General features: G+C 37.2%; 1 protein-coding gene across 1 annotated transcript; it reads left to right on the top strand.

The window, feature by feature from the left end:
* Positions 1-2,221: 2,221 nt before the first annotated feature.
* plppr3a (phospholipid phosphatase related 3a) lies at positions 2,222-16,219 on the top strand. Its single transcript, XM_056740936.1, has 8 exons — positions 2,222-2,812; positions 5,104-5,204; positions 7,337-7,522; positions 7,762-7,891; positions 8,604-8,799; positions 10,834-10,891; positions 11,369-11,542; positions 13,926-16,219. Exons 2-8 carry the CDS (start codon positions 5,127-5,129, stop codon positions 15,234-15,236), a joined length of 2,133 nt encoding a protein of 710 aa, XP_056596914.1. The 5' UTR covers positions 2,222-2,812; positions 5,104-5,126; the 3' UTR covers positions 15,237-16,219.
* The last annotated feature ends 7,392 nt before the right edge of the window (positions 16,220-23,611 follow it).

Here is a 23,611-nt window from a genome sequence, read left to right as displayed (position 1 = left end):
GTTTTCCCTCCAATAAAAAAATGTAGTGGAAGGTGCAGCCATATTTAGATTAAACAACATTTTATCATTGCACAATGCAGCTAAAAAGAACCAGGTTATAGACCTTAAATTAGTAGTGATTTATGCTCATGCATATATATTTAGCTTATGCAACTCTTTAGTAGTTAAAAACAGGTGGTGGCAAAGTTAAGAACTCAAGGAGATGTCTTAAAAATAACTCAATCTCTGATATTAAGTATTCTTGTACAGTTTTGTGAATAGTGCACATGCTAGGGAATTTAAAAAGCAGCTCTATACTACATTTGCATTCCCTGACAGAAATGCCATGCGCTTAAAATGCAGTAAATAAAGTTTTAAGCTTTGTTTGTGAATTGGTTGTGAAAGTTGTCACGATGGCTCAATGTAATACAGTGTAGCCTATGCTTATTGTGGTCCAGTTTTAATATAATGTTGCATGCTTATGTATTTATTTTTAAATTATTTGATTAACTTTCAACAAATAAGAAATGAAGTGGAAAATATATGAAACATTTATGTTGTAATTGATTGCAGGGCATTACATTTGATTCTACGTTTCCGTCCTCTGCATACTGTTGTTTGATACATCTTAAAAACTTAATGGAATACTTGTTTTGGTTTCTCAATCAAATTGCCAGAATTGGTTGCCAAAAGGTACTAAACATAATTCTGCTGTACTTGCAGTCATCTTCCACAAGAGGTCTCCTGAGATGCTTTAAATTGCAGTAACACAAAACCAGTCTAGATTTGGTCTAAATTAATAAGAGCTTGTAAATGAAATGCAGTAATACAGTATGTGATGTTTAAATATGACATTTATTTTACAAACTTAAACATGCATTGTGTTTTTCCCTGTTTATTTCTCTCTACCCCGACTCATCCTTCCAGCACCACTGATATTATACAACCTACGAAAACACGGCGAAGAAACATTAACACACACCAGGAAATGGCACTGCAGTTGAGACTGTATATCCCAATATATGAGCTTGCCCCTGAGTGCCATATAAAGCGCATTTTAACACATGCATCTCATTTATTGAACTGCATGGTTGTACGAGATAAAGTTTTGAAATGTGAGCTGCACAAAAATCACTCATGATACAAACATTCAGTGTTAGGCCCTTAAAAACAAACCAGAGCAGCAAATTTGGTCCCAATGCAGACTGACCTCCAAAGCATTTAATCGAGATTGATCCTTGGAAAATTGTTTCAGGAAGAGGCCGTTGAAAAGAGTTGAATACTGTGACAAGGTGAAAGTGGTGGAAGCTGCGAGGTCTAGAGACACCTGATCCTCCATTTTGTGTCTGTAATGAGTCTGTATGAAATTGATGAGAGTGTGAAACATGTTTTGATGGCAGTCTAGCCTCACAGGGTGTGTGACTAATTGGCCAGAGAGGACATGAGAATTGAGGCTGAATGGTTGAGTGATGATTTTATTAACTCCCTGCAGCTGAGTCCAATCCTGAGGTATAGGAGAACTGCCCAAGAGGCCTAATACAGTCTCCTGGGAAACCACTGGTAAACCTATTGCTCAGAAAATACCCCCAATTCTTTTAGTGTGGGAGAGGGGGGAAATAGGAGGAGGAGCTGTTCTTATTTTTTGCCCTTGGTTTTAGTTCTCTGGTAAGCTGCATTTGCATTAGTGCATGCTTAATAAAACAATACAGACTTTTTTCATTACAATTATTTAATTTAAAAAGGTATTTTTTAATTTAATTAAAACATTTATTTTGACATTACATTTTCATATTTTGTTATTGCATGTTATTTTATTATTAATTATGTTTTCTTTCTTTTGGATATGTGTACATTATACTTATTTATTTCTCCCATCTTATTCCTAGCATTGATTACAGGCATCGTTGACATTAAACTGCGAAACAAAATGTAAAAGCAGATCTTAAATCAGAACATGTTCGCCCTCTGAATCAAGGAAGCAGGATGCTGTTCACTCTTGCGAGAAACAGCGCGGAGCGAGCGTGCGCCCGAGATGACGCGCGCTTCGCCATGTGCTGCTGTCCGCTTTTGACTTGAAACATACCTAGACACAAAGGGGCGCATCGCATGGTCAAAATATAGAGCCCCACCCCTTGCAAATAAACAAAGACCCTAAGACCCTTCTCACGCTGGTCTAACGTAATTTCTGTTAAGGCTATCCGAATATTAAAGCGCAAACATGACTGGGCAGACGGTCCACATGCACAAAGACGGGACCGTTTCAACCCTTGCGGTCGCGAACGGAACTCCCCGTCCACGCGTGGCATCGCTCGAGTGCCCGCATCTCTTTTGTTACACGTTATTGGATGATGAACGAAAATAAGCGATGGTTAACGGAGACGGGTTTGAGGGTCCGAGTGTATGTTTGTGTTAAAAAGTGAACCGCCTCTTCCCTCATCTCAACCGTCCCCTCCCTCAAGAACCCCCCCTTTCCCAATAGCCTTTTGTGTTCACGCACGGTGCCCTACACTGTGACTGCATTCCTGTTTCGTTTACTATCGACTCGCTTAAAAACGTCCGCGTTTGAGATCTCCACGAGAAAGTGGCACATTCGCGTGGAAATCTACTTCGGAGACTTGGGTTGGGGAAATATAAGCGGCGCGTCCGGGTTCATTCATACTTTCATACGTCCACTCACCTTTGGCGGATAAGGGGGAAGTGGACACAAAGATATTTCGTTCAAGCGTGAAATGGATTAAGTCCCATCGAGGAAAGCTGGAGCACCACAGACGAACCAAGAGAAGGAGAAGGGCTCGGAGGGAGTCGTTGAATTTTCAACATCAACGTGAAAGAGGTGAGACCAGTCTTGCATGCTGACCGAGCCTGCTCTTGGGAACCCTTCAAGCAAACAATGATAAACCAGACATGCTAAATCGGGATTTCTCAATGCGTCTCGTTTTTTCTAAATGCATAGCCTATAAATAAAAAGTAAGTTTCTTCTACCACTAGCTTTCGTGTTCTGTACGACATCCAAAATAGCACATGACACCATTGCAGAATAGGAAAGAGGTGTGTAGTGTGCGACAACTGACCACGAGGACATCTTGAAATTCGCCAAAATAATCCGAAATTGAAAGAAAATGTAACATCTTCCACTTTAAATGGCTTTGTCGTGTCAAATTTGTGCTCAAATTTAGGTCAAACATTTCTCATGGTTATTAAGAGCAACATGAATGACCATCGTTACCATAACGATTATAAAGTCACATCTTATATTGTCATTGTCTGTGTGAGGTGAGCGCGCAGCTCGCTCTCAAAGCTGTTTCAGTACCATGTAGTGGACAGCGCAGCTGGTACAGTAGAACACGAGTCTGACCCCAGATCAGCTCGAAGTGTCTGTTTCCTAAATTTAAAGCAGTTTATCAAAACGAAGGTGATTCGTTTTGACAGATATGTGTTGATTTCTGACTGCCAAACGCTGGAAATGCATACATGACATAACACACCGTCGTCTTTGGAACTTTGTTCTTGGATTATAAATATGGGCCTTAGATTCCCAAGATATATTTTCTAACCTGTTTTTAATGCCGTGCTGAAAAGGTTTGTCCTTTTCTCTCTGGACTCGGTACAAATTATTCAGCACCAACTTCCCATCGGCTCTGACATATCGCTGAAGAGGTTCACTTGATTACAGCTTTACTGCTACGCGCTTTTTATTTGCCAGCCAATACACTCCTTGACAGCACAGACATGAGTCTGTTCATTCCCAGCCCTCTCCATATCCCCCTCTCACCAGAGAGACAAACAAAGTTGTGCAGGATAAATAGTCCCCTCTCCCCTGCAAAGAGCTTTCTTTGTTTGTGCATTGAGAGCCACGGATACCAATATGGTCACCATGTGTCACCCAACTTTCATTAGCTGTCTGCTTAAGGAGAGACGGGGATATTCAGGCATGCTGTATGCATAAAAGTCCCCAAAAAGTAACTACTGAGTCTAAATCTGCGGGCCACCGATGTCTCGTGTTGACATATGCAGGATTATACATTTATATATATTTATAGTTGCTGTACTCTTTTTAATCTGAAACCTGGAAGCAGTCTTGAATCCTGTATTTGCAAATACTTTTGGAATGATGTAATATCATCCAAAACAATAAATCTCAAAATGTTTAGGTTTCATTGCATTGTTTTTCAAAGAAGAGTTGGGTCTTTTGAGGGCTGTACTTTAAAGCATCACAACATCTTTTGTTTGAAGACAGTCTGCTGTGTCATAGAAAAATAAAGCCACGCAATTGTAGAGATCTTCAGCTCCAAAGACTTACTTTTTTTTAGCCAGCATATAAATATTTTTGCTAAGCCTTTATGATGGTCTGCCCTCTTGTCTAAAACAACTAGACTGTGATGCTGAATATAGTTAAGCTTTTACTTAAGATAAAAATAAGTGCATTTCATTGAAGCCAGATTCATTTTTGTGTTTACAGTTATAATTGTATTTGACATATTTCTACAAAAAAAAAATTAGGAATGACAAAGTCACCCGACAGCAATGTGAAAGACTGACAGAATGCAAACATGCATGAAAGCTGTAATACGATTCAGCCATATTCCATGTATACAGTTTTGAATGATACTAAAATACCTACAACAATATTACTGGCACAAACATGAATATGGACTTTGTAGTATTTAAGAACGGCAAACATTAGTTCACAGAAAGAAACAAAAATGATAATTTTATTGAAATATACCTCCTTTTTAAATATTAAATTCAGAAAAACTATTTTCAAAACATTTTGGAGTGGCCTCTTAATCTTGGGTATAATGTTTGTAATACTGTGTAATGTAAACCTTAACCGTATAAATGTAACACTAATGTAATGACTTAACTAAATAATAATTTTACACTCTGAACACCAGTGTCTGTTCTTCTGCATCAGTTGCTCTCAATATTTACATGATTAGTGAGACAACCTACAAACATGCTCCGTGATCCATTTATTAAACAGATCTGAGACATTCCAAGAACTTTCCAAGGTTACAGGATATTTAGTAGCAAATTTGTTATTTTTGTATCTTATTTGTGTTATCTGCAATTAACTAATATGTTTGCTATTATTCTGTCTGTCTTGACTATTTTTACTTTCAGATTATACTCGGCCAATCCCCAAAATGTCTCCAAAAGACAAGCCTAAGAAGAAACTTCCCAAAGACAGCATGACATTGCTGCCCTGCTTCTATTTTGTGGAGGTATGCTCTGATATGTCAGTGTTCGAGCTGTTGGGGTAAAGCTTTGACATCTGCTGTTCAAACCTCTTTCATCTTGCCCTTTATCTGCTTTACTATTATTGAAGTAACCACTGACTCTTTCAAGGAGAGTCATCTGCTGTTTACAAGAGCTCTTCACTTTTTGATCTTAAAACTGAAATGTGCATTTTAGCTGTATAATAAATTACATTTATGCTTTACAAGTGTAAAGCTGTCATAGACATGATATTAGTTGTATAGATGCTGTTTATCTGACATAGAGTTAGTCATGAGCCGCCTGACTAGTGTAAGAGCATTTCTCAACCTGTAAAATGATGTCAAGTATGTGTGTTTAGACACGGTTAAGAGGTTTAAACAGGATTGTAGCGAGGATTATTTAGGCTTCAATTGTTGCATTTTTATTCAATGAGATAATGTAAAAATAACATTTCCTAAGAAAAATCCTTACAGATAGAGAAGCACCGAAATGTTTTTGAAAATATTAGCCATGCAAAAAAACATATATTTCTAACTACTTATCTATGACTTTTAGTCAATTTTAATATCTGAAGTTAGTTACTTTAAAATGCTCACACATGCCATAGTAGAGGCAGATTGGTAATAATGTTTTCTCACAAATGATTATCGTAGTGCTTTATGCAATTCACTGTTATTGGCTCATTCAAGTAAGATAAACATAGTAAGCATAAATGTAGCCTTAAAGGTACAGTTTGTAGAATTGCACATTCAAAACAGAAATGTTAAAAAACAACAAAAACGGCAAAGCTTGATGATGCTGTGAAGGAACGTTGAAAACTGTGAAGACTTGAATGAGAAATCACATTTATGGATGATGTAAAGTAATAGCATTTTATAAACGATTACTGCTTGTTCATTAAATATGTATATGACAAAATATACGTGACACTTTGTCCATGAGACTGTGTTGTCGTGGTTTCTAAGGCAGTGAAAGTAACTGAGGGTAATGCCAGAGACTGTGTTATTAGGGAGATCCAAGGTCTGGAGAAAGAATACAGTTTACACGCATAACGTGAGGCACCTCAGCCAATCATATAACAGTCTCTAGTCTCCTTTCCTGCATTCCATTGAAAGTTGCTGGCTTTCCATCAAGTGTCTTTGGTAAAGCGGATATGAAGCCATCGACAGTGACTGCCAGACGCGGTCCGTGTCACTGGTTAAAATGGCAATTTTCTCACTATTAACAAATTTAAGATATTGTTAGTAGTACTCAACAAAGTATGTAACACTGGCCTAGAGGTTATTGGATATTTTACTGCGAAAAACTTCAAACTGCACCTTATAGTTCACCCAAAAATGGAAATGCTGTCATCATTTACTCAACCTCCTATCATTTAAAACTTGAATGACTTTTTTTCCTTCTGCAGAAGACATAAGAAGATATTTTGAAAAATGTTGTTAACTAACTCCCATTCACTTGCATTGGTTTTGTCTCCATACAATAGAGGTGAATGTGGGCCAGTACGGTTTGGTTACCCACTTTCTTCAAAATATCTTATTTTGTGTTCCGTGTAAGAAAGAAAGACATAAATGTTTGAAATGACAAGAGGGTGAGGAAGTGATTTTTGGGTGAACTATCCCTTTAAGACATTCACGTTGGAATTTCAAATGTACATTAAGCTTTGAGTGAAAAAATCCCCTGAGAGTGAACACTCTTGTTAGTTGTAATTGTAGTAAGCATTAACACGATTTACTGGATTTATTGACCTATGTTCTGATACAGATTAAAACACCAGAAAGTGTTAAAATATCTTCATTCTTCAATTGTAAACAGTATTTTTCTTGTCAGAAGATGCTAAATATAGACTTCTTTGGTTGAGGAATGTTTTGCATAAGGTGTCCTTGAGAAAACAATATATGCCTTAACAAAATAAATTAATGCCACTATTTATATTTTAATATCTAAAGCAGTGACATTTATAAAAATTTCATGTGTTGCCTAAGTGTTTGTATGTCAAGCCTAATGCTGTTTGTGTAAATAATTTATGAATGTATCTACGCTTTAAATGTTGACTGATTCCTCCTCTCATTACTCTTGTGCCACCTTTCCCATAACCCGACCACTCCTCTGCTCTCTCCCTCCCTCTCTCTCTTAGCTGCCAATTGTTGCATCTTCCATGATCTCCCTTTACTTCTTGGAGCTGACAGACATTTTGCAGCCAGCCAAAGTAGGGTACCGTTGTCATGACCGCACACTGAGTATGCCCTATGTGGAAACGGGAGACGAGCTCATTCCTCTGCTCATGCTGCTCAGCCTGGCCTTTGCTGGCCCTGCAGCGTCTGTGAGTATTCATGCTCTATTCATAAATGGCCTAACTTATTTATCTTAGTTTAGCTGAATAATACACAGCATCCTATTACCTTATTCAACCAATTTATGAAGCACATGATGCTGTATGGTCAGTGCGTAACACGGTTAAGGACTGGGTTTTTGCATCTTGTTTAAGCATAAATAATCGCTGGACCGATTGGATTTGAACTGTTGCTTCAGGCACTCTGTTTTTTTTTGTTCCTGGCTTAGATCATGCTCGGAGAGGCCCTGATGTACTGTATGCAGTCCAAGCTGAAGATTCACTCGGGTTCTGAAGGAAGTATAAATGCAGGAGGGTGCAACTTCAACTCTTTTTTACGCAGGACAGTCCGTTTTGTGGGTATGTTCATTTGACAGAGATTCTCTGAAGTGCTATGTCTCAAAGGGATAGGTCACCCAAAAATAAAAATTCTTATTTAATCAATAAATCAACGTTTATTTACCCTTGTGTTGTTCATAACCTGTATGTGAATCTTTCTTCTGTGGAACAAAAAATTTTATATTTTGAGAAATGTTTTATTTTAAGTCTCATCGGTTTGGCTTTCTTACAGTGGAAGTTAATGGGGTCTAATGTTGTTTGGTTTGCCAACATTCTTCAAAATATCTTTTGTGTACTGCAGAAGAAGGTCATACAGTACACGTTTGGGATGAAATGAGTATGAGTAAACAATGAAAGAATGTTTATTTTGGGGAGAGCTTTTTAAGGACTATTTACAACCAAAATTAACTATAAAGCTCAATCATCATGGTTATAATTTTTGACTCACAAGTCCACATAAATTAAAAACATGAATAGCATTGCTAAACAGCTTTGAATAGCATTGCGCTTAAGGATATTTTGATGCTCCACTTGTTCTCTCACCATATCCTTTGCTTTAATACTTGGGACTTGAATGACATTCATTATTCAGACACTCAAGAACATTCGGGCAGTTTTTCTATTTTTGAAGAAGCATATGGTCGAGTGTTGGCCACGTAATACACGCACACACACAAAGAAGTCTGGCTCAGTTAGCACAGTTTCACACTGACAATTTCTCTTTTCCTCACAGGTGTTCATATGTTTGGGCTGTGTGCCACTGCTCTGGTTACTGACGTTATCCAGCTGGCCACTGGCTATCATGCACCCTTCTTCTTAACCGTATGCAAACCCAACTACACCCTGCCTGGTGTGGCATGTGATATAAACCCCTACATAACCCAGGACATCTGCTCAGGCCGGGACCAGTATGCCATTCTGTCAGCCAGGTGACTAGAACAGACCTCTGTTAAAACAAACTAACTTTTGACACATACAGTACACACTTAAGAAGGTCATTCTTTGTTTCGCTGTCTACATTGTATTGCCACCTGATTCATGGGAGGAAATATGTAAATCACGTAACAATGCAAACGTCTCTACTTCTGCTGGGCTGTGAAAGATGCAACAGACTGCTATGATCTGGCATGCATGCTTGGACTGTACACCAACTTAGGCATCTAAATCTGCTGTTTAAAATGCATGAAGTGTCCGGATAATACATTTTAATTATTTTATTCATTATTTAATCATCATTGTATAAAACATTAATTGTCAAACATTTTTGTTTATGATTTGCCTTGTTGTCTTGGCAGCTACTGCAATTTGTCAGAGCTTGTCAAATTGCATCATTACATTTATTGATTGAAGGGACAGTTCACCCAAAAATACAAGTTCAGTCACCATTTACTCACACTCGAGTTGTTCCATATCTGTGTATATGTCTTTGTTTTGTTGACCACAGAGAAAGATATTAGAATGGTTGTAACTAAACCGTTCTTGGTCATTATTCACTACATGAAAAATGGCAATGGTAGTCAAAAGTGCCCCAGAACTGTTTGCTTTTCTACATTCTTCAAAATATCTTATTTAACAGAACAAAGTTATTTACAATTTTTTTTTACTGAAGTAGTCAATAGTGCCCAAGAACTGTTTGGTTATAAGCATTCTTCCAAATATCGTTCTCTGTATTCATCAGAACAAAGATGTTTATGTGGATTTGGAAAAACTTGAGTGAGTAAATGATGACAGAATTTTCATTTCTGGGTGAACTGTTCCTTTAAAACTTCCGTAATTCATTTAAAAACAGTGCCATAGTGTGAATAATGAGACTTTGTTATAACAAAATAACATCAAAAACAGTACAAAACTGCATTTTTTCTTTAACTTAATTTAAAGCGTCCCTAACACACAGGGTTTCTGCCAATCAATCTTGAGTATCTATAGAGTAGTATCGCATACGACGTATAATCGAAGAGTATTTAGTTTGATCACATTTATAAAAGATAGATACAGCTTTACGATTACTTCCGAAATCAAATGCGCATGTGGGGGGGAGGGGTAGGCTGAACTAAAGCACATTCTCAACAAAACACAGACATCAGTTTCACTCACTGCATGTGATTCATGTCCGGCATCTTTTAGCGCAGGTATGGCTCAATGTATCAGTTTCAAACAATCTCCAAATCCAGCGTTATATCCACCGTTTATATAACATTCATTACCGAAATGCAGTGAACAAACAAACACCTGAACTTTGCGAACATATGCACTCTCTCTCTCCTTCACACAAGTGAAAGTGTGACAGTGAAAGTCTGCTGCTCTCCATCCTGCCGTGTGCTTTTCCGGGAGAATTGTTCAATAAGGGACTAAGAAAAATCCTTACAAGACAGTTTTATATGTTTGAAAAACCTGTACGATCGCTGGGGGAGTGTATTGAGCACAGAAATACTACATAATACGCCCTCATCGTTTTTTGACTAGTTAACCATGTTAAGCATGAGAAGACTGAACGTTTAACAGTCTAAAGAAGTCAAAATGCATAACACATCCTTGAGCACCCCTATAAATATTAAATGTTTATATAATGTTGTAATTCTATAACAATCTCAGAAAAATGAGGTACATGTACAGTCTGTATACATTTGTTACCAATATGTACTTTAGCGATAAAAAGCTGTATTTTGTGACAGCTAGCTTTTTTTAAGAGTTTACCATAACAATGTTTCCCAACGAGGATTACAAATAAATTTGACCTGACTTTGATCCCAAATCCCTGTCAGCCGACACAGAACACAGAATTAAGCTATCGCACAGATATGACATTGTGTTTTGCTCATTGAAGCGTGGTCTGTTCCTCTCGCATCTCTTCCCTGATTTACATTTCGTAATCATATGCTCAAATTCTTGCTTGTGCTATGTGATTATGCTAGGTGTTTCTAAAGTCCCCTTCACATTTTCTCTTTTTTCCTCTATATTATCAGGAAAACCTTCCCCTCCCAGCATGCCACTTTGTCTGGCTTTGCAGCCGTCTACATATCCGTAAGCATTTCTCATTACTTGCTTTGACTTCAAGGAACTTGTTCTTTGAATATGTTTTGAAATATTAGTCATAAAGGAAGCACGATAGCTGTGATGCTCAAATAAGAACTGCTTTTAGAGGATCCATTAAAAACAATGTAAGGTGCTGAGTGTCTTCTGCTAAATTCAGAATGGAGTTCATATAGACCACACACAGCTTCGTGTCTCCCAGCTGTAGTGTTTTATGGGATGCCCATTAGTTTTCTTCAGTTAGCTATGCCTCATTGACCTTAATGTGGGGTTCCAACTATTAATGAAGTCATTCTCTCTGGACTGTGAAAAGAGACAGGCGAGCCGCTGTAATTACATTTACAATATTACAGCCCGTTTTAATTGGAAGTTAGTTTTTGGTCTCAAGGCTCATTTTAAATTTGTGGGGTTTTACCCAAGCAGGTGGGTCGAGCGGTTGTGAATTTCACACGTGTTTGTCTTCATCAGATGTACTTCAATGCCACAATCTCAGACAGCACCAAACTGTTGAAGCCCATGCTGGTGTTTGCATTCGCCATTGCTGCAGCCCTGGCCAGCTTAACCCAGATCACCCAGTACCGAAGTCACCCCATCGACGTCTACGTGGGCTTTGTGATTGGAGCTGGCATTGCTGTTTACCTGGTTAGTCATAAAGGTTTTTCTGGGTTTGCTTTGACGGTTGAAGTCGCAGAAGATCTCTAGATTTATTTATCTGCCTCCTCCCACTGTTTTCTTAACTGTCTTTAGCACGGTCTATATTTAGGACTTGGTTTCAATTAGAGGAGAAGAAATCCTCTAGGATTCTTCAGGAAATGTTTCACAGTTTTTTTCCTCTCTTCTTCTGTCATTCTTCACCGTGCCTCTCTGATAAGCTTCTGTGCTATAATCTCTCTAACCATTCGAGAGGGTGGAAATCATTTCTGAAAGTGTCATTTGCATTGAAAGAGAAAATAAGTAAAAGAATATGGGATAAAAGAAAAGTTTGAAGCTTTGAAAGCTCAGTAGATTTGATGAGCAGTGTGCAAAAATACATATTTGGACTACACCAATGAAAAGCATGTGGGTAAAATCGTAGATACAGTCATGCAGTTTTATTACATAAACATTTTATTAGAGGATGCTGTTTTCTGTTCCAGCATAACAAAGAGCTTGAGCTTAGCGAAGTTCATAACTTTTCACGCTATTGACGCAATTTTCCGACTTTTATTAGACAACGTTTCCCCGAAGTGAATGATGTTTTCATGATATAGAGGGAAAGTACACCATTTACGGATCCAAAAGCAACAAATACTCATCAAATGCTCATCATTCTAAATGATGAAAAAATTCTTAGCTTTTCCATGTTGTATTTTTGAAGAAACCCACCCTCAATCATATGGTGAGAAGAACAGAATAATTTTGTTTATATATTCAAGAAATTATTCGAGAAGCCTATTGCATATCGGAAAATTAAATTAGCATACACTCAAAAATCTGTCATTAGAGGGATAGTTCACCCAAAAAACAAAATTCTGTCATCATTAACTCTACAGTACATATTTGTTGATAAAGGAGAACAATATCTAAAGTTTGGGGAATAAGGGCGTAAGAGTGAGGAAAATTAAATATATATATATATATGAGGGAACTGCATGCCATAAACATCCAAATCTAACTGCTCTTGAAATACTTGATTATAGTCTCAAAAGATCATTAAAACTCATCAAAATGACTCTTAATTAAAATAAATTATTTTTGACCTACAATCCTAAAATGAATCCTAAAGTCAAAACTCAAGTCAAATTTACTGTTGACAGACAGTCTGCATGCTTCATTTGTGCTGTTTTGCTCGCGCAAAAACTGAACACATTATTTCCTTTTTTTTATGTTTTCTATAATAATAAAATAATAAAATAATGAAAATAATCAAATAAGACATAATTAATATCCACATAATCTTATTTCTGGGTACATTGTGATTACAAAAATGTAGTGTATGTTCACGCTAGGATTATACTGCAGGTCAAGCATACCATGTTATATTTAAATAGTTACCATTTAGTTCAACAAGACTTACAGTATACATATTTTGATGTTCCTGACTTCTTTATTCCCCAAACTTTGCGTATTGTTCCCCTTGACCTAAACATATGTACTGTAGAGGTTAATTATTGTTACATTTAGTTACGCTGTAAATTCTGTTTAATTATGCGGTACATTGCGGGCCATAATCCTAAAGCGGTACCCAGCAGAACATATTTTGAGGCATGTGGGAAACTATTGACTACCACAGTAGTTTTGTTTTCTACTAGTGAGTGGTGCCCCAGGGACTGTTAGTTTACAAAAATTCTACTAAATATCTACTTTTGTGTACAGTGTAACAATAGTAAATTGTAAATAATGACAGAATTTTCATTTTTGGGTGAACTATCCCTTTAACTGAACACACCTCTGTGTGTAGTTAACAACAAAACATTGTGTGTTACTTTGAATCCATCCTTGTGTCATGCCTTTTATTTACTTAACATAAAATCAACAGCCAAAACTGTTTCTGAGGAACTACTTTGTTTGACAGAAGAAAGATATTTTTATTAATATAATTACATTAGTTGCTGTTTTAATCTATGAAACCTTTCTATGCATGTGGAATAACCGTTTTATAAAAGCAATAAGCCCCATGAAGCAGTGGGCTACAACATTATACAACACGTCCTTTTTGAGATTAAAAATTAAATTTGTGAGGAACACTGAGTCAGAGTTCATCACCCAGCATTACAGCCTGACCTCAATGATGTTCTTGTATCTCAGTAGTCCCAACATTTAGTGGAAACCCATCACAGAAGAGTAAAAGCTTTTAGAGGAGCAAAGTGAAAACCAGCCTTCTTTTTATAACTATACTATCTTAATTAAATGTTAAACAAGCCTGATGTGAATGTCTGCATACTTTATAGTCTCATAGTGTATGTGCAGTTCAGTTGTCTTTTTAAAAAGCGCATATTAATAAGTGTTACACTAACAACTTTCTTCCATCCTTCCCACACTCCAGGCATTATATGCAGTGGGGAACTTTAAATCTACTGAAGACACTCCCCCTAAGCCAATAAAACAGCCCAAACCTCCACAAAAAGATCCTCTGCGAGAGCTAACACAACGTGGCCATGACTCGGTCTACCAAAAAGCCCATGCTTCTGAGAGCAACGATGAAATATCCGCCCCGCCACATGTAGCCAGCCTGAACCGTAAGGTGCGTCGAGAGAAGGCCTCCATTGGCAGCCTAAAGAGAGCCAGCGCGGACGTTGAGCTACTGGCTCCTCGCAATCCAATGGGAAAGGAGACCATGGTGACTTTCAGTAACACCTTGCCCCGCGCCAGCACCAACGCTATGGAGGAGCCCGCTCAACGTCACATGACCTTCCATGTGCCAATGGATTCACAGCGTTCGAAAAAGTTGGTGTCCGAATGGAAGCAGAAATCAATGGAGATGCGCAGTCTTAGCCTGCGGGACGAAGAAGAGGAGGAAGCCACTGTGGAGGGAGCTGAGGGAAGCGAAGGGGGAGTTGAAGAGGAGATGGGCATGCCCACCTCCCTTTATCCTACCGTGCAAGCCAACAGTGGAGCAGCAGTGACGGCAGCAGGGGGTACTAGGGTGATGGTGCCCCAGAGACCTGGTGCTCCACAGTTAGTTCACATCCCTGAAGAAGCCACAAGACCACCACCTGTGTCACCCAAAAGCGCAACCACACGGGCTAAGTGGCTCTCCATGACAGAAAAAGGAGGACCAGTACCAGTTCCCATGCCAGAACCTCCACGATTGCCCAACCAGCCTCGGGTTATGCAGGTCATTGCCATGTCTAAGCAACACAGTCCGGTTACCACACCCAAGTCTTCTGAGACCGGCTCCTCTTGTGCCACCTCCAGCACAGGCTCAGAATCTCCATACTACCGCATCCCTTCTGAGCGAGACAGCGCCAGCATCATCACAGTAGACGCCCATGCCCCTCACCACCCAGTGGTGCGTCTTTCTTCGGGCAATGGGAACACCTGGGACTGGAGGAGCACCTCCAACGGCAAGACTGAGGTTCACGAGACAAGCCGAACTCTGCCCAGGCAGGACTGCTTGCGTGATTATCGTCCCATCAAAACAGAGTCCCTGTGCTCATTTACCTCTGAACCTGACCCAGGAATCCTGCCTCCCCCACCTCATCCCGACCTGCTGTTGGACAGCAACCTCAGCCGAGATTCGTCCCTCCAACGCATGTCCTCCATCTCATCTAAAGACTGGGAGCTTGGACAGCCTCACCCAGAACCTGACCACTTCTTTAAGAGCTTGCAAGCAAACAGATCATTTAAAGACTAACGTGTGTACTGTAGGCCAAAGCAGGGACTCTACATACTTATTTCTGGAGAAATACAATGTGAATATTTTTAGGCGGGTGGTGAAAAGGCTGGCTTTTTGGTTATCTCACATTGAGCATCTGGGGTGGATTAGTGCAGAGAAGCACCAGAAGGCTCACACAGACTTGAGGGGCCAATTGTGAGTCTCTGTGAAGAAAGCAGCCACACAAATCTGATTAGCTCAAAGGAATTGACAAAGATTCAACCAAGTGAATTTCAAATTCAAGCTGTAATGTATCAATTTATCACATTTCCTTCATCCCCACCTTCAGAAATGCACATGAAAATGTGCCACTTTTAAGATACTCTGACACATTGAGGGTATTTATCATGTGTCAGGATAAGCTTAACCATATTTCTGTTTTAGAGTTCACTATAAACCTGGATATACATTTTATTGTACAAGAGGAACTCATGTTGCAGTTCTTAAATGATTCAATCGGATAAAGAACCGAGTCAATTTTATTATAGGCTGAAAATGGACAGGTTAGAGTTCTCATCACAGCTTTTTTGTGCATTTTAAAGGGATGGTTCACCCAATAATTAAAAGTTTGTCATGAAAGAAATTATAAAGTGATTTTCCTACTATGGTTGTCAGTGGAGTCCAAGAACGGTTTGGTTATAAGCATTTTCCATATCATCAGAACAAAGAAATGTATACATATTTAGAACAACTCCAAGGTGAGTAAATGATGACAGAATTTTTATTCTTGGGTGAACTATACCTTTAATGAACGCTTTTCTGCGTATCAGTTTTATGTAGGCCTAGTCACTTTCTGCTTTTTATATACTCTTGCTTGTTTGTGTGTATTGCATGTGTGTTTATTTATGTGTCTTTCTGACCTTGAATGGACTGTAACATGTCTGAAGGGATGGCCTCTTTCATTTTGCCGCCCAGTGTTGAAATTTTTGTAACAAACTTTGAAAAATAAAATTGTAATAATATTGTCTGCTTTTAGTCAATGAATCTAGTGCTTTCTGATTGGCATTAGAAAAAAACCTTTGACCCTGTGGGAAGACATTTTACTTGATTTGGGGGTTTGTTTGCATACAAGCTATGTCACTATGAACAGAATTTCTTACGATTTTTCTTCCTTTTTAGATATAATTTCAGGTATTTACATCTGCAGTAGGAAATGCTGTACATCCCAGTTTGTGGTAATCTGTCTGCATCCTCCACATTTTAGCAGAAGATTAGGAACTGCACCATGAAAATTGCTTTCAGCACAGACTTTCGGTGTGCATTTGTTCCTCTTCTGATTTAAATACTTTCTTGAGTGAATAAGGTGCTCAAATAAAACAGACAGAGAGTGTAAATAAACGCTGCTATACATGGTTGCAATTCTTCAATAATTCCCTTCTGAGTGTCTGAAAACCAAGTGACATTTATGCATTGTGTTAGTTGTTTTCCTCCCCCCTTTTCATAATTTAGATTCAGTTTTGATAAATGGATCATCATACACCGTTTTAAATTATTTAGCTTTGTAATTATTTCAGAACTTTGAAAACAGAATCATCTTGTGCAGTCATGTCTTTAACTAACAGCATGGGAGGTGCAATGGTATGTGTTTTTATATAATACATTTTTTAAGGGACCATTCAACCAAAAATGAAAATTCTGTCATGAATTACTCTCTCTCTAGTTGTTCCAAACCTATATGAATTTCTTTGTTCGATTGAAAGATATTTGGACGAATGCTTGTAACCAAACAGATCTTGGGCCCCATTGACTACCATAGTAGGAAAATTACAATGGTAGTCAAAAGTGCCCCAGAACTGTTTAGTTATAAACATTCTTTGTCTCTGTTTGTTTATCAGAACAAAATAATTTATACAGACTTGGAACAACTTGAACTTGAGTAAATGATGACAGAATGAACTATCCCTTGTGTGTGTGTTATGTGTGAGATGATCAAAGTTGGGGTTTTAAAAACATGCATGAAAAGGGAAGTACGGTTTTTGAAAGATGAAATCTCCCAGCATGCAGTTTGCAGTAATAACCAGTGTTCTTTTAAACTAAAGGTTTAACACATCATTATTTGGTTTCCTATAGAGAGTATCTCTTCTGATGTACGAATCCTGCTGCACACAGTTATCTGTAATGACATCTTCAGAGGGAAAATGTGTTCTTTAAATAAGTAAAAAATAATACTGCCTTCTGGGAAAACATTCTCTTCCTGTTGTGTGGTTATCAAAGAAAGAACCACATTAATAACCTGATGGGTAAATGGCGTGACATAACTGTTGTACAAACAGTGATCAAATCATATAATAATTTCAGAACGCCGCATCAAACATTTAGTGCCTTTGGCCAAGTCAGGCTGTGACAAAATATTGCAGCTCTACAGGAAGAGTAAATGTATCCTTAGTGGGTCATAAAAGAGCTGCAGCTTCTTCTTCTGTGGCAAGACTGTGACTCGTCTGAGCTTTTGCATGAGCAGATTTGACCTGCTTCTGATGAGTGAAAATTACAAGAAGCAAAAAAATAAAAATATCAAACTGTATATTTTGAACTTGCACCCGGTGAAGAATCTGGTCTGCTTCGCTGGTCACAGATAAAAAGCTACAATCTGTAATTGACTTATTCAGGTTGCATTAAACAGTTGTGTATACTACTAAATTAGTTAGTTTAACAGTTACTTAAACAAGTTTGAGTTTGAGTAGGTGACATGTCGCTACAATTTCATCAATACAGCCACTCACAATTTCATCTCTTGAATGTATTTTTATAACTATGATAATGCGGAAGTATTTAATTTTTAAACAGGGGTATTGCAATAAAGAATGAAATAACAAAGTGATTTGAAAATGCAACTTGACCTGACCTCCTCTCCACTTTTGTTCGTTCTTGAATCTTGCAGTGATAATGTTCAGTATAGGCATAGTGAAGTGTGACTTGAGCATGAGTGAATTGATTTGTATTTGCTTGCAGATGCATGAAGATTTTAAATGGTTTGGTTGTATTTCTCTGGGCATATCCTCCAGGCTTAGGCTGTGACACACTTTCACTGTTCTTAGAACATTAATTAGGAAGACTGTAAGTTTGCTTGTTTAAACATATCCAGACAGGAATGTTAACAGGCAGAATAAGAAAGGTTAAGCAATCCGGTCTGACAAAACACAATTAACATATAGGCTATCAGTTTTTCTTTTATGTATTTGATTTAAGTATATATAGATTGCACATTAAACAAAGCAATCTTTCAATTGGGTCGCTATACTGTTAAAGAATAAGTTAAGTTATGTTCATTATTTCTCATCCAAACTTTGAAATACCACAAACTTAACTTTAGTGTCAAATTATATTCTTGTCATCTCCTTAAGGCATCAGTTTTCTTATAAAAAATTAATTAGGGCTGTCAAACAGTTTATCATCATTAATCACATCCAGAATAAAAGTTTATGTTTACATAATATACGTCTTTTTTTTATAAACACATAAATATATATTTGAAATATTTCAATCTATTTATTTATATTTATCATCAATTTAAAAAATGGATAAACTTTTATATTTTTAATAAACATATGCATGCATGTGTATGTGTTTATAAATACAAAATTTATATGCGTAGTAGAAAGAAATATATTATGTAATCACAAGCTTTTATTCTAGATGCGATTAATCGTCATTAATCACTTGACAGCCCTAAAATTAATATGTTGGCAGGTATATTGTTGTCTAAAAAAATTATTTACAAACATATCTTCAGATGAAAATATCTTTAAGATACAAAAATTCAATCAAGTGACCCTAGAATTTTGTGTATATTTAAAAATTATGTTTTACAAAGGAAATACAACAATTTTACACATTCTCCCAAGTGAGGACCTATGAGAGGAAAAAGCACACATTTATGCAACATTGAGTGGAATTATTATACACATTATCATAAATTGCCATGATATAAAGCATTTATAAAGACACAAAAACACCTCTTCTCAGATAACTAATAACAGAGTTTGCACTGTGTTTAAACTTATATGAGCAACCCTTCTGGCACAAGCGTTTCTTGTTTAGAAAGGCTGTATTTGAGATTTCCCACAACCCACTGTTAGGTCTCTCCACTGCATCCTCCCTCTCCCAGCTCAAACTCTAGGTGATATGTGTGGCACATATGCTCTGAAAATAGAAGGAACTTGATGAAAAAAAGTCCCACATTGGGGGTAGGCCAATAGTCTGTGGTCCGCTCGACACTGCATGTTGTTGTCATGGAGAAAACAAGGACAGTGGTGAAGGGTGTCAACAGTGCTGCGTTTCATGCATTCTCAACAGTCCAGTCTGAGTTAGAGAGGATAAATTGGCCTCAGACCTCATTTGTGCCGACTAGAGTGTTTTTTATTTAGGGTGTTATTTATTTATAGTTGCAGAGTGTCACCATAGAGAATTATAAAAATTACTAGATTAAGATTTTATTTTTTATGTTAATTTTAGTTAAAGTTTTAGTAATTTTCTTTTTTTATTGCTATTATGAATAAATATTTATTTAAGTTTTTTATTATTACAATTTCTAGTGCTTTAAACTTATTTCGGTTTATTTCAAATTTTCCTTTAGTTATTTTTTTTTTAAAGAACAGAAACGTTTTCAAAGTAAACTAAAATAACCTTGTCACCAATTTCTATCAGCAATTGTTCCCATCTGCAATTAGTCTTACTCCAAATTCACAACAGGTTGGGCAAATTATAGACAAAAGCAATTGTTGGGTTTAAATGAACTGTTTTGAGGTTGAAACAGCCCAACATTTCTGTTAATATGTACATGGTGAGCTGGTCAAAAAAAACCAGCACCACAGTGTTTAAGTTTTTTTGGATGAATGGTTCACAGATTTATAGCTGCCTTTGAATATTAAGTAGGGATTGCAGAAAGTATTTTAGTACCGAAAATAACTAACTAAAACTTCTTCACTTACTTATCTGTTTAAACTATGCAACAGCTTCACCCCCATTTCCCATTACAATATTAAGACAGTTATCTACCAAAACCATTTGCCTTTTTTGCCGTAAAAATCCCCTGAACTTGTCTCCAAGCATAAAATAAATCAGAATCAAATTTCAGTGTCGGAAAAACATTTAATAAATAAAGAAAGAAATCCTCAGTGTGTGCAGATATGGCTTGTTTGATCTGTAGGTGTGAACCGCCTTTGGCAAACGTCTGCTTCTTCCCTCTCATAAGAGAGACAACACAAATTGTCCTTGTGTAGTGGAGCTGTAGCATTGACCTTCAAATGTCAGAAATGGTCTGGTTCATATTGAAGTTACAAAAGGCATAACTAACATCTTTATTGGCTCAGCCGTTGGCTTTATTCTGGCTCATAAACACAGCTATGTGTACAGAGACAGGCCAATGTGGGTCGCTAGTAACAGCTTTGCTAAGCCTCCGTGAGTCATGCTCTTCCAGGAGAGCATTCATGCATGTCTAGAAACCCAAGTCTCTTATATGTGTTGAAGAACTGTAGCTATGGTCACCATTTCATCTGCAGGGCCCCAAAACAAGGTTCTCGAGTTCACCTCCAAGATAATATGTTGGAACGGTAGTATGCGTATTTGACATGCTGTCCCGGGGAGTCTGAGAGTGCTACGAGCTCTGAGATTCCTCCTGAACTTGGAGCACTTTCCCCCTTGTCCGGGGAGAGCGCTCTGGGCCCAGTATCTGTCCGAACCCAGAGTGTTCCCCTCATTATACTGAGCTAAAACCGGGCTGATGGAGTCAGGAGGAGGGATGCTGCGAAGATATAGAGAGAATGAAGGTAAGACGTCTTATCTATTTGTAGGGGTTTTCTCCTATGCTGATATAGGTTGGTGTGATTGTATATAGAAAGCTAGCCGTGGGTTAATTATCCGCACGTGTTCCTCTCCAACTTTGTTCATAAAACATAATTAAGAGTTCACTAACATGGTTTATTGAGTTCACTAATAATATAATTATTGAGCAGAAATGCAGAAGGCAAAAGATTTGGATTGCTAATGTGTTGAATATCCTTTGAAAGGATGGCTCTACTTATTGTTTGTGTATTTGGGACTGGTGAAAAACTCCTCACTGTTTATTTCTGTGCCTTTGGGGAATGTGACATGTTGGAATATCCCTGATGCAAGTCAAGGAAATTGTTTTGCAATTCCTTCACTATTAATTATGGATAACAGTCATGGTATTGGTATTGTTTTTTGCGTCCAATTTCACCACTGTCAATTCCCAGAAGAAAGGTTCTTACAACCTTTCATTTTGTTCTCACATACTTGCACTAAATTCACAAGTTTATCCTGACGTTCTGTAAAAATGTTTCTATGAACATCTTTTGTGCTTCATTGGATGTCTTGAAATCTGGTCTTGCTGTAAAGTACCAAGGAGTTAACATGACCAAACTTAACGTTACCTTCCTTGATGTGCATCACGAATATAGGACAGACTCTTACATGTCCATTTTACATATACATTTTCATACTTGACCCTAATTTTTAAAGTTTGTTTTTATTTCCAGGATTAATTGATATTTAGAATCTTGAATTTCTAATGCGCTCTTGGACCATTTTTTGAATGGAGCCTTTACGCCCCCTACTGGAGGTTTATGTCATTTTTCAGTGTGTGTCGTTTTTGTAATGTCCAAAAGGGCTGTAGACCTAAAGCAGGGGTGTCCAAAGTCAGTCCTGGAGGGCCTGTGTGCTGCAAAGTTTAGCTTCAACCTTAATCAAACACACCTGAACACCTAATCAAGGTCTCACAAAGCAGACTTCCAAACAGGTGTGTTGAGCCAAGTTGGAGCTAAACTCTGCAGGACTGCGGCCCCCCAGGACCGACATTGGACACCCCTGACCTAAAGCATAAATAAATCTTACTCTCAATTAATATGAGGGATATGAATCAAACGGAACAAGACACAAAAAATGATTTACATATTCCTTAGTGATGATATTAAATTGACTTTAAAAGGCACATTAAGCAGTAGAAATTATAAAACAACAGACAATCTATAAATTGATATAAAAAGCAATAATAAAAAATATATAATTGAGGTTTTGTGGTGCTAAATACTTATTAAATGTAAATATTCCAAGATATATATAAAATAAAAGATTATCATATTTATTTGTTATTTAAATATTGTATATTTAGGTGCTGATTTTTAATAAAACTGCTTACATAAACAATCTGTAAAAACAATCCCATAAAAAAGTGTTTTCTCGTAAATTTGCAGTTTTTTCTGTAATTTGAGGGGTTTTGGCTGTGTTTCAAAAAGACGTGAAAAATCTGTTAATATAACAGTAAAATTTTGTAAGAATTACAGTTTTTGGATATGGATACAAATAAAAAACTTTTGTTACAGAGTAAAAATACAGTGAATAACATAAATGAAAGTTTAACTACGTCAATCTCAAGCACTATAGCTCAAAGCATCTTGATCAAGGTCCTCCAGGTCGATCTTGGTCCTACAGTACCAGCTGATGGTCCAGCAATAATATTTAAATAGTAAGCATATATCAGGAGCTAGTTGTAATTTAGAAAAACTATTTGTAGAGATTACACAATTTTTTCCTTCGGTTTGTTGCAGTGGTTTTTGAACAATTCAAACTTCAAACCCTCTTATAATTTAATTTGTGAATTCTACACTCCGAACAAAAATTCCAATATCATAATAGTTTTATAAACACTGGAGAACACAACCACAAAAGCATACACTCAGACAAAGGTCGGCTATTATCAATGTAGATTTTGACCTATTATTCTCATCTTCACTAGGCAGACCAAGTTTCTGAATACCAAGAAGGTGTGTAATATGGAAAGTAGTGTTTTTAAATGTCTAGCATCAGAAGTTTTGACACTACAGAACAAAATTCAATTATTTTCAGGTAAGCTTCAATAAATTCCTTTTTTACGGGGATGAAGTTTTTTATCTCAAAAAAATCTTATAATATGACCTAATTTCAAATATTCTTGACACTTTGTTGAGCCACCACTAGGGGGATTATTTCACCGTGGAGTTGTAATACTAACGTCGTCTAACTTCTTACATATTAAAGACTGCTCTTAATTCTAACCCATTTCATTAAAATCTTTCTGAAATGTGATCCAGTTTGTTAAAACCAAGTTAAAGTATCCCAATCATAACGAGATAAGTTTGATTTCAACCATTTACTTATGATTGTCAAGATTTCCAAGAATGTTCTTTACATTATGTATGTTAATGTAAATCAGATGTTTGGGATGTAGGCTAAAATGCAAAACCAATGAACTCTATTAAATACAGCACAGACGTTCCTAAACTTATCCAGCAGCTGCAACAAGTCCATTCTTTGGTTAAAATGTTGCACGGTTTTGTACCACGCGTGCTAATTTTTATCAA

The sequence above is a fragment of the Triplophysa dalaica genome, chromosome 3 (genome assembly GCF_015846415.1).
Source record: "Triplophysa dalaica isolate WHDGS20190420 chromosome 3, ASM1584641v1, whole genome shotgun sequence".
In the NCBI taxonomy this organism is placed as follows: Eukaryota; Metazoa; Chordata; class Actinopteri; order Cypriniformes; family Nemacheilidae; genus Triplophysa; species Triplophysa dalaica.
The sequence above is the reverse complement of the archived record's forward strand: the minus strand, read 5'-3'. Positions and strand labels throughout refer to the sequence as shown.

Coding starts and splice junctions, on each gene's coding strand:
- plppr3a (XM_056740936.1), top strand. CDS start 5,127: ATGTCTCCAAAAGACAAGCCTAAGAAGAAACTTCCCAAAGACAGCATG. Junction 7,523..7,761: donor TTGCTGGCCCTGCAGCGTCT/GTGAGTATTCAT, acceptor TTCCTGGCTTAG/ATCATGCTCGGAGAGGCCCT. Junction 10,892..11,368: donor TTGCAGCCGTCTACATATCC/GTAAGCATTTCT, acceptor TGTCTTCATCAG/ATGTACTTCAATGCCACAAT.